The following is a 14,904-nucleotide window of genomic DNA, read 5'->3' on the forward strand; positions in this document are numbered from 1 at the left end:
GTGTGTGTGTGTGTGTGTGTGTGTGTGTGTGTGTGTGTGTGTGTGTGGCGGGCGGGGGCAGGGCTCCAAAAGCTGCATTTCTAACAAGCTACTGAGGTGATTCTTAGGAACTCTAAAGTTAGATAAAGATGACTTTGGGCTGGCTGCCACAGGCTTCTATTCACATCCGGGAATTGGAAAGAATCATGCAGAGTGCTCTGTCCTCTGGGGATGTGGCCACTGGTTTTCTGAGGTACCCAATGATAACCAGGTCATCTTTGTGAAGGGCCTAATTGTTGCTGTTACTTTTCTAACATTTGTCATATGGACATTTAGCATTCAGTCCCTTTTGTCCTAGCCAGCAGTAGGGCCTTGTGGACTTTCTTTTTTCTATTTTCTTTTTTTCCTTTTTTGTCCTGTGGCGGAAGGATGGGCAGGAGGGTAAAAACAAGTATAATAAGGTAAAGAAAGGGTTACTGACCTTAAAAAAGTATGGGTGGATTGGCATTTGGTGATGGTCTAATTTATATTTGTGGGGATTTCTTCTGTGCCTTCTGTAACCTTCTTTCTCTCTTATTCACCCCTGGAAGTGAAGGGATTATGGACGAATGTGCACAGTGTTCCGAGACCGAATATATTCATGAGTTTGGGTTCTGCGTGGTGGTGGTAGTGTGAGTGGGTTTGGCCTGGCGAAACTTGGCGGTGCCTCCTTAGCACCACGATGCCTCCTTAATCAACATCATGTAAGGTCACCTGCCAGGGCTCTGCAAATTCACCCTTTCATGGAATGCCTTTTTTAAAAAATTGAAGTGTCATTAACATACAGCGTTCTATTAGTTTCAGGTGTACAACATCATGATTCAACAGTTGTGCACGTGGTCCAGTGCTTACCATGATAAGTGTAGTTGCCCTCTGTCACCATACAGCATTACTGCAGTATTGTTGGCTATATGCCTTGTAAAGCACACTTTACTGTGGAGAGAGTCACAAGCCCCCTTGACCATGTCAGAGGGAGAGAGAGACACCTTTTCTACTCCTTTCGTATGGAAGTTGTTGCTGCCTTTTCTTGGACAGAAAATTACAGATTGATGGGACTACATTTTCATAGACATTTTGGTGTCAGAGCATTTCAACAAATGTACGCTTTGGGACTCTCTCCTCTCCACTCAGGAGACGATGTCTTAATTATTTTGACCAAAGCCAGACTGTGTTGTGTGTTGTAAACATCTGGTTTATCATTCATCCAGCTGAACTGGTTTATATTTTGTTAGAAGAAAAGGCTTGGGATTAAAGGCATTTAAGTAATTAAGCACACGTCAAGACAATTTGGTGATGGGTAAATATAGTCTCTGTTAAATGCACCGTCTGGGGCCTCTGGTTTAGATTTACGTCCGGCTGGAGTAGGGGGATGAAAGCAGATGCCGGGCGGACTGGTCCCTGTTCTGGGGGGAATCAAAACCAAATGGGTTTTCAAGAGTTCAGCCCCATCCCTCTAAGTACCTGTCCCGCTGGATGAAAGTTTTCTTTGAGTTTGGCCTGGAGGGAATAGAGCCGCAGTCCCCATCACCCAGCGGCACTCACAGATTTAATGAGGCTCTCTTTGGGAGGCCTACCATAAACTGTGCTTTGGTTGATCCTTTGTGTCCGGGAAGCCAGAGATGTCCTGGAAGCTAAATGCTAGGCCTCGGGTTTTGTGTTCCAAGTGTGTGTTTTAGGTACCAGTCCTGGAGCCTGAGCCTACCCTGCTTTGTTCCTTGGCCCTGACCCTCTGGCTGGATGATGCCAAGGGACAGCGATGCCAGGCCTGGCCGGGTCAGTCTGTGCAGAGCTGTGGTTGGCGTTGGGCAGAGGGGAAGCATGAGCCCTTTCCTTTAGGGATCATAGTTCTAAAAACAAGAAATATGAAGAACCTAGTGACTCAAAGGGACCGTACGGATCAGTGAGGGGGTCCCTAGTGAGCTGTGCTGTGTTTGAGCCGAGACACTGCTTCTCTTTGTGGGGAGAGGGAAAGGACAGTGTCCTCTGTGCTTTCTCCTTCTTGCTGGCCCTGCTTCTGGGGGCAGTGGGATGAGTGGTTAGGTCTCTCTTTTCTCTGTCTCCCTGGGTCTAGAGCAGAGAGGAAAGACTAGATGTGATCCTGAAGAAGAAAGCTTTGCCATTATGGCCAGATGGAATGGTGCGTGATGGAACCAATTAGCTCATTTTTGCTGAAAAGAGAGGAAAAAATTCAGAATTTCAGTTTTCAAAGCAGAGACTCCTTTTTAAAAAAAACGTTTGATTGTTTTCTTCTTCTTTCAAACTGATTTCCATGCTTGTTTGGGGGTAGGATCTTGGTTTCTGAAGTCTGTGGGTGACCCAAGAGGCCAAAGCAGTTCCCATTCTTGGGTGAAGTTGTGGCTGAATAGTTATTTTCAACTTGCCTCCCCCACCCTCCCCATTCTTCTTCTTTTATGTGCTGTTGCCTCCCTCTGTAGCAGCCACTGGTTGGAATCGCCCGTCTGATGCCCTCTGGAAAAAGGAGGTACACAGCCCTGGAGGACAGAGACACATCATGTACAGCATTTTGGGGCTCTGGTTATCTGGGTTGGGACAACTCCGATGTGATGAACTGAATTGTATTGGCCCCAAGACAAAGAACCATTGGTTGGGTTTCCTCTCTAGGAAATGGACTAATTGACTAGAGTTTAAAGGTTCTTCATCAGCATAGTTTGCCATAGAAAATTGGAGTAGTGAAGAAGATTGTGCCTGTGATAAATGGGAAGAGATACTGCGATACGTGTAGCCATGGGGCTGGTTACTCTTACCCACCATTATCCCTTCTGTGTTCCCAGCAGTGTACTAGGTGCCATGAGAGATACAGGTGAGGGGAGAATGCTCTCTGACCTTGGGTACCTTGTAAGCCTTCAGGAGACACCCAACAAGGGGCAGACAACATCCCACAAGTGAAGTGAGCTGCCTGTTCCAGGCACGTGGTGCAAGGGAAGCTTTATTTGAGACCTCCAGTGATTTAGATCCTCCTGAGGATCTGGCAGCAGGACCCCTGAGTCCAAGTGGTCAGCTTAATGCTGTCAGACACTCGGCTGCTGTGCTCAGTGCCCAGCACAGCAGAGATTTCAACACCTGTTTAACTTTTTCCAGGCAGGCCGGGGGCTGTCTTCAGGGTGTATGTTGCTGCTGTGGTTACCATGGGTGTGAGTGCAGGGATTGATTGGGTGGGGGTAGTGCACAGGGTGCGGTCTAGTTTAGAGCTCCACCTGCCTGTGATGCTTCAGCCTCTATCCATGTGGACAGCCCTTTTGTAGCTTTGGAACATCCCCCACCCCCCTCCTCACTTGGGACTCCTCCCCTTGATTATTGTAGGGTGGCTTCACATTGCTGTGGTTATGGCTCTTGAACTGATTAATGATGCTCAGAGTGAAATTGTAGTCTTGTGAGTAAGACAGATCTGCAGCTCATTCAGCACCCCCCGGGCACCCCTCCCGTCCACACTCCCTTTTACCCACTGTCTATTCCCCCCCAAGCCCCCAAAGTTATTTCGGGTGGTTTATGTTCATGCCAAGGAGGAAACTTAAAATCAGGAGAGGACTGGTCCTTTGGCGATGCGGCGGCTCTCAACTCACTGCAGGAGTGGTCGCTTCCCAGAGCGCCCCCTGCAGTCTCCCGAGGGCCTCTGCTTCTACGTGGGGCCTATGGCTGGTCCTTCTGGATTCCAGGGCCCTAAAAATGAGGCGAATAGGGGCAGGGTTTGAAGAAGAGGAGGCCGATGAGGAGAGAGGATTGTTTGAGAGCCTCTGTGGTCTCTCAGTATGTGGGTGGGGTATCGCTTGGGAAGGGGAGGTGGAAAATGTTGTCTAGATTTGTTATCCATCCTTGTCATTTATCCAGAGCCGTGCAAATGCACATTACTTAGCATTTGCACATGATACGTGTTTTCCTCCCAAACCAATTTTCTTCTCATCTCACAACTGTCTGTAGTCTCTCTGGAAAGAATGGTTCAGAGCAGAATGTGTGTTTGAGACAAGGGAAATCCCCATGAACCAGAGCTTACCCCTCCTTCTCCCCCTCCGTGATTACACGTGCATCCTCGCATGGTAGGGTCGTCGGTACTTAGGGTTGGTGGGATATAATGTCTCCCATATGGGAGCCAGTGACCCAGGACAGACTATCCTGAGTCAGAACATACAGACCATTTTATAGTCTCTGAATAAAACCATGAATGAAACAAGTAAATAACAGTGCCTTTGTCCTGAGCAGAAAGTTCTCTGTTGTGACTATACCGGAGTTATAGGGACAGAGTCATTGACTCATTTAGCATATATTTCGTAGGGTCTGCTAGGTGCATGTGGTGTGAAATACTGTCGGGATTAAAAAGTGAATCTCGTGTGTGGTTCTCAAACTTTGTGATCTCAGGAAACCATTACACTTTTTAAAAATTATTGAGAGCATCCAAAGGGCTTTTGTTTTGGTGGCTTATATCAGTCAATATTTATTGTATTAGAAATTAAAACTGAGAAATTAAAAAACAATTTTTAATGTTTATGTTTGAGACAGAGCGAGTGAGGGAGAGGCAAAGAGAGAGGGAGACACAGAATCCAAAGTAGGCTCTAGGCTCTGGGCTGTCAGCACAGAGCCTGATGCAGGGCTCGAACTCACACACTCTAAGATCATGACCTCAGCTGAAGTCGGACGCTTAACCGACGGAGCCACCCGGGCACCCCAAAACTGAGGAAATTTTTAAAGCCCAAGGGTACACAAACACACATTCCATTTGCTGTCAGGAGGATGATGCCACCCCATGTCACAAAATCCCACTGTACACTCATGAGAGAATAGGAGGGAAAAAGCAAAAAATGTCCTAGTGCTATTATAAAATTAGTTTTGACCTTCGGAGCACCCTGAAAAGGTCGTGGGGACCCCCAGGGTTCCCCAGACCACACTTTGAGAACCACTGCTCTACGGCCCTCTACCTCCGGGAGGCAGACCAGCACTGCTCTGGGACGGAATGGGAAGGCACCAGAAATGAGTTCTGATAACGTGCTGTGGGATGCTATGACATATACTTTTCCTGATCATATGACAGTAATCCATAGTCACTCCTGTGCTGTCACTGAACACAGGTAGTGTCACCTGATGGTGGTGGCGGAGACTTTGCGGTGGTCGGGGGGCAGGAGAAAAGGGGAAGCATGAGGTTTGAGAGAGTATATTTGATACTGAAACATAACTTTGTTTTTGGGAAGTAAAAATATTGTCCTTAGGCTAAGAACTAAAGCTCCACAGAAACTTGTAGATTGAGGGGTGACAGAGGAGCACGCAGTGCCTGTTTCCAACAGACAGAGGTGAGGTCGAGAAACTCCTGCCCTACAGTTGCCATTTTCACCTTCCTTTCTTCCACAGGCATTAACTCTCTGATCGCCAACAACATCTATGAGGCTGCCTACCCTCTTCATGACGTAAGTATCCTTTCCGCGCAGTCTGCAAACGGCTGTGCAACGCAGGGGACACGGTGGCCGAGTACACAGCAGGCGAGGCGTGAGGGAGTCACGCCGCTCAGACACCTGGGCCGAATCTGGCCTCCTTGGGGTGGACAGTAATCCCCACAACTGCCTCTCCGGGTATTGTCCAATGGCGGGATGAGCCGGCTTTGGTGGGAGCGTTCCCCACGTGCCCTGTGGTGGTTTTGGGAAGGCAGACGTGGCATGCCAGTGTATGATGGGAGGGGGTGGTGGTGAAGGTGGGTGGGTGACGGTGGAAGGAGAGTCGAAGGCCCAGGTAACACACATCCTGGGCGGTCAGACCCTGAAAAAGTCTGAAGGTGATATTTTGTGTGTGATTGTTTTGTGTGGGTGTGAAATTCCTCATCCTATATACATATATATAATAGGCAAATATATATTAAGTATCAGGTTTAAAAAAAAAAAACATATTTAACAATGTTGAAGCCAATCTCTCAAAATTGATTTTGCTGTTGTTTGGTTCAGTAGAGAAAACAGACGGACTTGTAAGTAAAGCTTTCCTTGACTGAGAGTCATGTTATAAACATCCCACGATACAGAGCGATGCCATTTCTTCGAGACGCTTTGTGAAGAACTTGCCTGGCCCCTGACCTAGGTGCCCTCACAACTGCACTACTCCTTGACCGGTCACTTCTTTCCCACGGGTCACAGAGTCATGCCCAATGAGACTGCGGAGGTGGGGCCTCTGAGTACCCGAAGGAGTTTCCAGATGGCAGTCTCCCACCCCCATACCTTGGCTGTGTGCAAATATGCTGTTAGGTTTTGCCGCTTGTGGACAGGGGGTGCTGTGCCCTGGCGCAGGGCGAGTTCACACCGTTTGCTGGCCACGGCCTCTGCCATTGTGTTTGCTCCGAGGAGGCACAGGCTGATGGCAGACGCCTAGGAGGGGAGCATCTTTGTGCGAGAAGCTGTCCAGAAGAAACATGGCAAATGTTGATGACTAACAAAACTGAACATTGGCTCCTTACCGTGTCAGGCTTTTGACTTTCCCCCAAAGGGAATGACAGAAAGGGGTGACGCTAGAAGATGGAAAAGAAAATCCTTTCTCTGTTTTTGATAGTTCCCTTGGCTTGATGCAGCCATCCCTCCTGTCTTACAGGGTGAATATGACAGCCCAGGGGATGACACGAATGACAGAAAGGTAAGCTGGCCTGGGCCACACTGAGTGCTTGGGCACAGGAGACTGTGGGTGGGTGTGGGGCTGGCCCCAAATGTCCTGCTTACCTGATTAAATATTTTTCAGCAGCTCTTCCACAGCCCCCTACCCTCCAGGCGTTGGAAACGTGAGGGCCATTTCTGGTCATTGACATGACTGTGTGTATGGGGTGCTCACACTGGCATTTAGTGCTTGGACAGCCCGCAGTGCTCACCATCCTGAAGTCTATCCAGAAGTCCCGCCCAGAAGCATTGTCCCACCTCCGATGATGAAAGGGCATCCAAATTCCTTAATTTATAGGTGGGAAAACTGAGACCCAGAGAGAGTGAGCACCTTGCCCATGATGACACTGCCACAATTAAAGGGAGGAGGCTTGGAACACCTCTGACTCTCCAATCCAATGTCCCTGCTGCATAAGTGTGTTACTATCCGTGCCATCATGGCTGTTTTCTTTTGGGGGAGGGGGTGTCATCTTTAACTTATTCTTCTTATTCTCTAGGCAGACAAGTGGGGAATAGCCATTCCCAAGTTAGAGATGAGAGATGTGAGGGAGAAGGAGGATCAGTCATGCTGTATATTCCGGGCAGCTAGGAATCAGAGGTTATAGTTAGGGGAAGGAAAAGGTCCCTTTGGAAGGACCCCTTCTGCGCCAATCACAGACGGTACCTGCCCCTACCCCTCTCTCCAGGCTCTCCACCCAGATCCGGTTCTTCTGTGTGGGTGTGCCACCCTCCCTCGCCATGGTGCGGCGCTCTAACAATCACCCGCCTCTTTAGTGGGGACTGCCCCATCTGGCTGTCAACCCCTTCATGCCATCCTCCCTCCCAGCTTCCCCCAACCATCAGCAACTCTGGTGAGCAGAGGAGGGAGGGCAGAGGTGGGAGGGCTGAGGAATTGAAGCCCGAGGAGTTTCCCTCCCCCCAGCTCTGTTGTCTGGAAAATTATTCATCCCCCAAGTTGCCTTTTGAGCAGCCTTCTTTTTATCCTGCCTATTAGTCCCTGTTATGAAGTGTTAAGTATTAAAAACATAAAAGGTCTTTTCCAGAAATACTGCTGTGATTGCTTACACATGTCCCCTCTCTGCCTGCCCAGGGAATCTGCTGTAGTATTGCGATGTCTTAACCTCATCTGTTTTCTATCTGATGCTAATAGTCTCGGTGTTTAATTTCCTGAAAAGTCCCGGATCAGAGTTAAAGGAAAAGGAGGAAGCATTTCTCCCCTGTCTCACCTAGTTCACCCCAACCGTTTTCTGCCCTCCCGCTTTCTCATTTCACCTTCCTCCCCTTTAAAGAGTGCTCGCCACTGCTGCCCACCTAAGGATCCTCCTGCTGAGTGGGTGGTGACCCCAACCGGTCAAGGTGGAGCACTCTACAGGAACATTCCAGAGACTGGGAACACACAGCAACTCCTGGCAGAAATCAGCCAGACCTCTGTTACCTGCACAGAGGCAGAGGGGAGCAAATTGTAGACTATCTAAAATATATGTCTGTTCTTCTTTGGGATGATGTTATGTTAGCATTAACAACACGACACAACAAAAATTTTTCCTTTCAGGAATCTTTTGGGTAGGCCAACATAATTATTCCCAGTGCACAGCCCAACCGGCAGAATGGGTAGAATCTGGGAGGCAGGGAGAGACCAGGTCGGATGGAACCGCACCTTGGTGGTTAATTCCCACAGTGGATGTCAAAGGTAGACAGCTGTCTTCAAAAGACAAGAGGCCCCTTTCTTGTGGCTTTGCCTTGGGTTTGCTGGCCAGTCCTTATTTTCCTCTGCCACGGTCATGGTTAGGGATATTGGCTTTGCTGGGGTTGGGATAAGGGAATCCGTGGGAGAGGGGACGCTTTTTTTCTGTCCATTTGGGTTGGGAAACTGATACCCAGCAAGGTGAGGAGATGGTTCCAATGGCCATAAATGATTGTCGAGTCAGGACTAAAACCCTGGCGTCCAAATCGCAGCCTGTGCTTTACAGCCAGGTACACAGGGTCTTGTTGTATGGCAGCGGGAATTCTCAGCGCTGTGCTGGGTTTGTTCCCACAGTTTCAGTACTGTATGAGTGGGGCCTAAAAGTATCCTAAGGAAGAAAGAGTCCAAACCTCTGAATACGTGCAGCATATTGATTCGTTTTAATTGCGTTATAATAGTCTAGTGTTCTTGGAGAGAGCTGCAGGAAGGGTTTTGGTTGGGTGCCAGGGAGAACCCTTGCATCTGTTGCTGGGGGGTGTGAGGGGTTAGGCACTGCAGTGGGGTCACCCCTCTGGGGGCCTTTAGAGGTGATTTGCAAGGGCACCCCAAGCTGCCCATCCTGCCGGTATCTAGATGTTCTCTTTTACTCCTCCCTGCAATTTGTGCCTGTTCCCATGATCTCCTCGAGGCCCAGGCTCCTCATGGGCAGATCCCAGGAAAGACCAGAGGCCCCTGAGAATGCAGTCTTCTTCCCTTCCAGCTTGCCTTGTGCAGTTGTGCAGTTTCGATGACTCAGCCCCAGCCAGGGGCTGGAAGTCTCTCTCCCTGTTCCTGGAGGCTAATTACCAAGACGCAGCCTGCCTCTGAAGAACAGGGGTTTCCCACCTTTTTTTCCTTTTTTTAAAGTTTTTATTTATTTACTTAGAGAGCAAGCTGGGGAGGGGCAGAGAGAGAGAGAGAGAGAGAGAGAGAGAGAGAGAGAGAATCCCAAGCAGGCTCCACACTGTCAGCCCAGAGCCCGACTTGGGGCTCAAACTCACAAACCATGAAATCATGACCTGAGCCAAAACCTAGAGTTGGATGTTTAACTGAGCCACCCAGGCATCCCGGATTTCACACCTTTCTAGAAAGCAGGGCAGCAGGAAGAGGGAGCAGCATGGATGTGGATGGGTCTCCCCTGTCTGCCAGTAGCCACCTAATTCCACATTAGCTGGACCTGCCTGGTTTTCCCAGGCATCCCAGGGAAGTGACCATAACCATCTTCTGAGGGCCACCTTAGCCCTGCCAGCTCCCGCAGCTTCCTCACCCACTTACAGGGGTGCCTAAGGTACATCACTGGAATGTGATTCTTCTTAGCAGTTTTTAAACCCTGGGTCTTGTATTTTCCAGCTTTTGCAGATGATTGTTTTCTCTAGTGGACGGTTATAAAGTGACCCACTAAAAGGTGTGTGAAGAGAGTCAGTCTGTTTTTCTGACCAGAAAGGTACTTTTGTCCTGGGTGTCACTTGAGGATTGATTTTTCTCCTCCTGCACTAATCTTGCTACTGGAGAAGACCGAGATAGTTGAAGTGAGTCACTAAAAATTCAAACAGGTCATTGCAGGATCTGGGAGTAGAATTCCATTCTCTTCCATTGAGTTTGCCCTGTTCCATCATCACCTTTCGGTGGGCTGCAGCTGGCATCTTTCTTCCTGTTGCAAGCCTGGCTCTCGGAGGAGCTCGAGAGGGCCTCGAGTCTCAAGCATCTTGCCATTCTCTGGCATTGCAAATGGTTTTAACAGTTGGGTTCCTTTACAGTCTCATGAAATACTAAAACCAACTGACCCACTGTCAAATGTGATCCCCAGGGAGCCCATGGGCTGCTTGAATGCCCTGATCCATCAGGCAGGGTGGCCCCTGTGGGTCGTTGCTTCCTGCCGTAAAGGTTTAGGGTCAGGCCGACGTGTTTGGAATGACATCCGGGCCTCTGAAATAAGGTACTGTCCATTGAGAGGGAGCTGTGGACCTTCCTGAATCTATTTGCAGGCTTGGCCGGTCATGAAGAGGACGTGGTGTAGCTCTGAGGGAGAAAGTGGATTTACTAAAAGCTGCATTAGAAGGATCTAGACTCTGCACACGTAAAGGGATTGTTACAAGATACTGTGGATGTCTTCCTGCACTTTCCTCCACCACGCTAATCCCTAGGTGGCAGACTCCAGAGCACGTCTCCCTCCACCCTGACTGCCAGTCTGCTCTGGGACCCCGTAACCTGGGCTTTAGTATGTAAGACTCACTTGGTCTCTAAGTATGTGTGAGTGAACATTTGTAGAGATGGCAAAGGGTCTGCAGCGCTCGAGCCGGCCTGGAGAGAGCCACGTGGGCATTCGGCCCTCACTGTTGCATCACTTCCCAGGCTTGGTGTCCGGTAGCTGGAGCTCCATTGCAGGGGCTGCCCCGTGATGTCCTCTGTGTCCATCCTGCCCATCTGCACGGGGCTCACACAGCTCTCTTGGCTCATCCTTGCAAACTGAATCTAGCTTTGTGCTCCGAGGGTGCCACGCTGAGAAAGGGACCTCCAGACATTTCTTGCAGCATGCTCGATATCCCACCAGGGGCAGGGCTTGTGAGCTTGGCTGTCAGTTTGGGCCCAAGCCAACTGTGCCATACTGGTTCTTGGAGTGTTTTTAGTTTTTCCCTCCAGGGCAGTAGCAGATGGATGTTCTCAGGCTCAGGTTTTGGCAGATTCGGAGAGGAATCTTCTCTGGAGGTCAGAACCGGGACGCAGGCAGTGACGACCCACAGCCCTCAGGGGAGTCCTTGTTCTTACCTCCTGACGCACATCGGCCTCCCTTTGGGCCACAGATGATGACAGCCAGGTGCTGGTGAATGCAGGGATTGCACTATGAGAGGGAATAAAGACCCAGGGCAGTAGTAGCTCCCCGGACAAAGGGGAGGAGGTGGTGTAATAGGAACAGTGAGATTAGGTTAGACGCCACCTGCCCGGAGCGAGCGGCATCCAAACTCACGGATTCACATCCTGCTCTGCTGGTCATGGCGCTGCGTCGCTTTTCGTGTGTGGGTTTCCTCCTCTGCAAGTGGCGGTGACTAAGGCTGCTCTGTCAGGGTCCATGTGGTTTTGGGTTCTGTTCTGTAGTGGTTGGGAGGTATGATGATGATAGAAGTCTTTACCCATTAAGGAGGAATGCCACTTCTTATGTCAGTTTACTTAAAAAGCATGTCTTTAAAGGTTCTCAGGTGAAAAGGATGGCTTCCTAACGTACAACTGGATATCTAAAATACCTAGTTAGAGCAGGGTCTTCTTGGCAGAATTCCTTATGAATTCTGTGTCATGTGTAAGGACGTGTGATGTGTAAGGAGAATAAAGAACATTAACAGGATGGCCAGTGTATTGTCAATGCTTGACGTCTAGCTTGACTTGTCAATGCTAGATGTACAATTCAGTTACACGCTAATATCTATTCAGCTTGGGTATGTAGATGACGTCTAATAACGGTTCATTACCAGATCACTTCATTTCCAGGCGGATGAGCTGTGAAGCTCACCGGCGAAGTGTTTGAAACCAAAATGTGGTTTGCCGCTGGGATTGACACCTAGGTTTTGCCCACATGCTGGCTCTGCTAACGTTGCTGGGAAAACGTCACGGGACGGCATGGCTTGATGTGTTGGTGCCTCACTTCCTCCCTTAACTTCTAGAATGTGGTGCACTCAGGTGTTGCCCCCACAGCTCCACAGAAACCCCTCTTGTCAAGGTCATGCGTGACCTTACAGTCACCGAGTTCGGAGGTCACTGCTCCATTCTTACCTGACTTGACCCATCAGCAGTGTTTGGCACAGCTGGTCATTTTGTTCATTTTGAAACCAGTTGTCCCTTGGTTTCCAGGACACCACACACGTCTAGCACATTCCCGGCTGCTCTGCCGTCTCCTGTGCTGTTCATCATCTCCTTGCTCTCTGACCATTGCTGCACTGGCGCCCTGATGTCACGCCTCTTCCTTACCTACTTCCTCTTCCTTGGTGGTTAGATCCTTAGTTTAATGACCTTATAAGTCATCTCTGGCCTGACACCTCCCAAACGTACATCTTCTTTGTAAAGGAGATGGACTCTCCTTTGAACTCCAGAAGCTTACGTCCAGCTGCTTACTCAGTAGCCCCATGTGGATTCCAGAAGGGCAGCTCGGATTAGCACGTCCCAAACGGAACTGGTTCTGCCCTGCTGACTGGTTCTTCCCACAGTCTCCCCACCATAGTGCATGGAGTCACCATTCACTCAGCAGCTCAGGCCAGGTTCTGCATCTCTCATTCCACATCCAATCTAACAGTCAATCTTACTCTACATTTAAAATATAAAGTGGAATCAACCACTTCTCATTACTTCCCCCACTGCCTCTGTGGCAAAGGCCACCATGATCTCTTCTGGACCGCTGTGGTAGACCCCCCCCCCCACTCCTGTGCCAGCTCTTAGTCTCTTCTCCACACAGCAGCCGGAGTGAGAGGTCTGTAGTCAAGGCAGACTGTTTCTCCCCACTCCGGCAAATCTCCCCTCCTGGCTTCCTTCAAAGTCCAAAGGTTTGGGCGTGGCCTACAAGCCCATGAGTGATCTGCCACCTCAGTACTTTCTGACATTATCTCTCATTTTTTGCCTCACAGTCACACTGCCCTGGAAGTGCAAACAGGCTTCCCTGTTTTCCCTAGGATATGATGCATGCACTGTCCTCAGGGCCTTTGCACAGGAGAGCACTTTTCTGCCTGGCACATTCCCTCACTTCTTCAGCTCAGAGGTCACCTCAGAGAGGCCTTCCCTTGCCATCTATCTAAAATAGCATCCTACTCCACTCTGCTGCCCTTTGTATTCTATTCCTTTGCCTCAATTTGCTTTTCCTGAAGCCATTTATAAATCTATTTTTTTAAAGTTTACTTATTTATTTTGAGAGAGAGAGCGAGAGAGTGAGCATGTGTGCAAGCAGGGGAGGCGAGGAGAGGCAGAAAGAGAGAGAGAGAGGGAGAGAGAGAGAATCCCAAGCAGGATCTGTGCTGTCAGCACAGAGCCCGACACAGGGCTCAAACTCACAAATCATGAGATCATGACCCAAGCTGAAACCAAGAGTCAGATGCTTAACCAACTGAACCACCCAGGTGCCCCAAGCATTTATAAATCTTACATGTTGGTGTGTTTCTGTTTGTTTCCACACATCAGGGTGTAAGCTCCATGACAACAGTGATTTTGTTTGGTTTATAGCTATATCCAGCATCTGGCACATAGTAGATGTTCAATAAATACGTTAAATGAGTGAATGAAAGCAAGCCAGGACTCATTTTCCTGGACGAAGCAAGGCAAGGGAATAAAGCAGGTGGGGTTATGATTGTCACGCACTGCCCCAGAGTGTGATAAAGGTCACCTCTATAGCCTCCTATAGCCAAAGAGGAAGTCAGCCTCTGTAGCCTCCTGCCTTTGGATATCTCTCTGGTGGATCTCGTGAGAATTTTCCTAGAAGCTGAACTTTGGGGATTCAATTTTGATTTGCTAGGGTGGTTTGGGGTGCTAAAATTTTGACTTGCTAGGGTGGACAAACAGGTGAACAGTTGTCCCCCTGCACCTCTTATCTGTTTCCCTGTTTTTCTTGTTTAGCTGCTGTATCAAGAATGGGCACGCTATGGAGTGTTTTATAAATTTCAACCTATTGACCTCATCAGGTAAGATCTGGGGGGCACTCTTGGGAGGACCCTAGAGATGCAGATTCTGAAAGGCACCCGTCAACCCTCTTAACCCCTGGCAGTCTGTTGGCCAAGGAGAGGGATCTGTTTTTCTAGGCTATGATTGTCCTGCTCTATGTCTGATGCATGAGGAAGCAGCTCAGGGCAGGGAGGGGGATGGGGTCTGTGTGGGGCAGCAGTTAATGTACATTGATATACCATGACTTCTGTCTCTCAGCATATAGTCTCTCTTTCCCTGCCTGTGTGTGTGTATGTGTGTGTGTGTGTGTGTGTGTGTGTGTGTGTGTGTATGCAGCTATCACTCTTACTATTGTCCTTCAAATTCATCCTGGAGGATAGGGTGAAGCAGATCCTTGGGTTATGCCCAAGTGGCCATGGTGTTGACCAAGAGAAGGGAAGACCTGACTAATCACGTGAGGAATAAACTGGCTCTTCTGACAGGGAATGTCAGCTCTTTATGGCTTCTTCACATTAGAAGGGAGAAGAGACTGGAATCCCTCCCTTTAGTGCTGCCCCTCAAATGATGTCTTGGTACCTTGAGAGTTTCCCTAGCTTCTGCAGAACATTAGTGAAAGTCCTTTGAGAGAATGTACTAGAATGCTGTGGGTCTGACTAGCCTCAAGTGGGTTGAGGACTCTGGAGTCTCAGTGGGCTCTCTGAGCCCAGCTTCATTCCCGGCTGGAATGTTGGGAGGCAGCACTGTGAAGCAGGAAAGCACTGAGCTGAGAGTGGAGGCCGGGCCTGCCATTGTGGGCTGTGGCTTCTTTGGGCAAGCCACGTTCCTTCCATGGTCATTGGGATCCTGGTTATCGTAAACTGAAAAAAAAAAAAAAAAAAAAAAAAAAAAAAAAAAAAAAAA

At 49.1% G+C, this 14,904-nt stretch overlaps 1 protein-coding gene across 5 annotated transcripts in view; it reads left to right on the forward strand.

Moving 5' to 3' along the window:
• ANO2 (anoctamin 2) overlaps nucleotides 1-14,904 on the forward strand; it is a 339,770-nt gene that overhangs the window by 116,662 nt on the left and 208,204 nt on the right. For all 5 annotated transcript variants that reach the window (XM_040462871.1, XM_040462873.1, XM_040462872.1 and 2 more), the window contains 3 exons: nucleotides 5,374-5,429; nucleotides 6,592-6,633; nucleotides 13,960-14,024. In XM_040462871.1, the coding sequence (XP_040318805.1) occupies nucleotides 5,374-5,429; nucleotides 6,592-6,633; nucleotides 13,960-14,024 (163 nt within the window). The remainder of the gene's footprint in view (nucleotides 1-5,373; nucleotides 5,430-6,591; nucleotides 6,634-13,959; nucleotides 14,025-14,904) is intronic.

The sequence above is a fragment of the Herpailurus yagouaroundi genome, unplaced genomic scaffold, assembly GCF_014898765.1.
Source record: "Herpailurus yagouaroundi ecotype Mexico unplaced genomic scaffold, PumYag 355, whole genome shotgun sequence".
Lineage (NCBI taxonomy): Eukaryota > Metazoa > Chordata > Mammalia > Carnivora > Felidae > Herpailurus > Herpailurus yagouaroundi.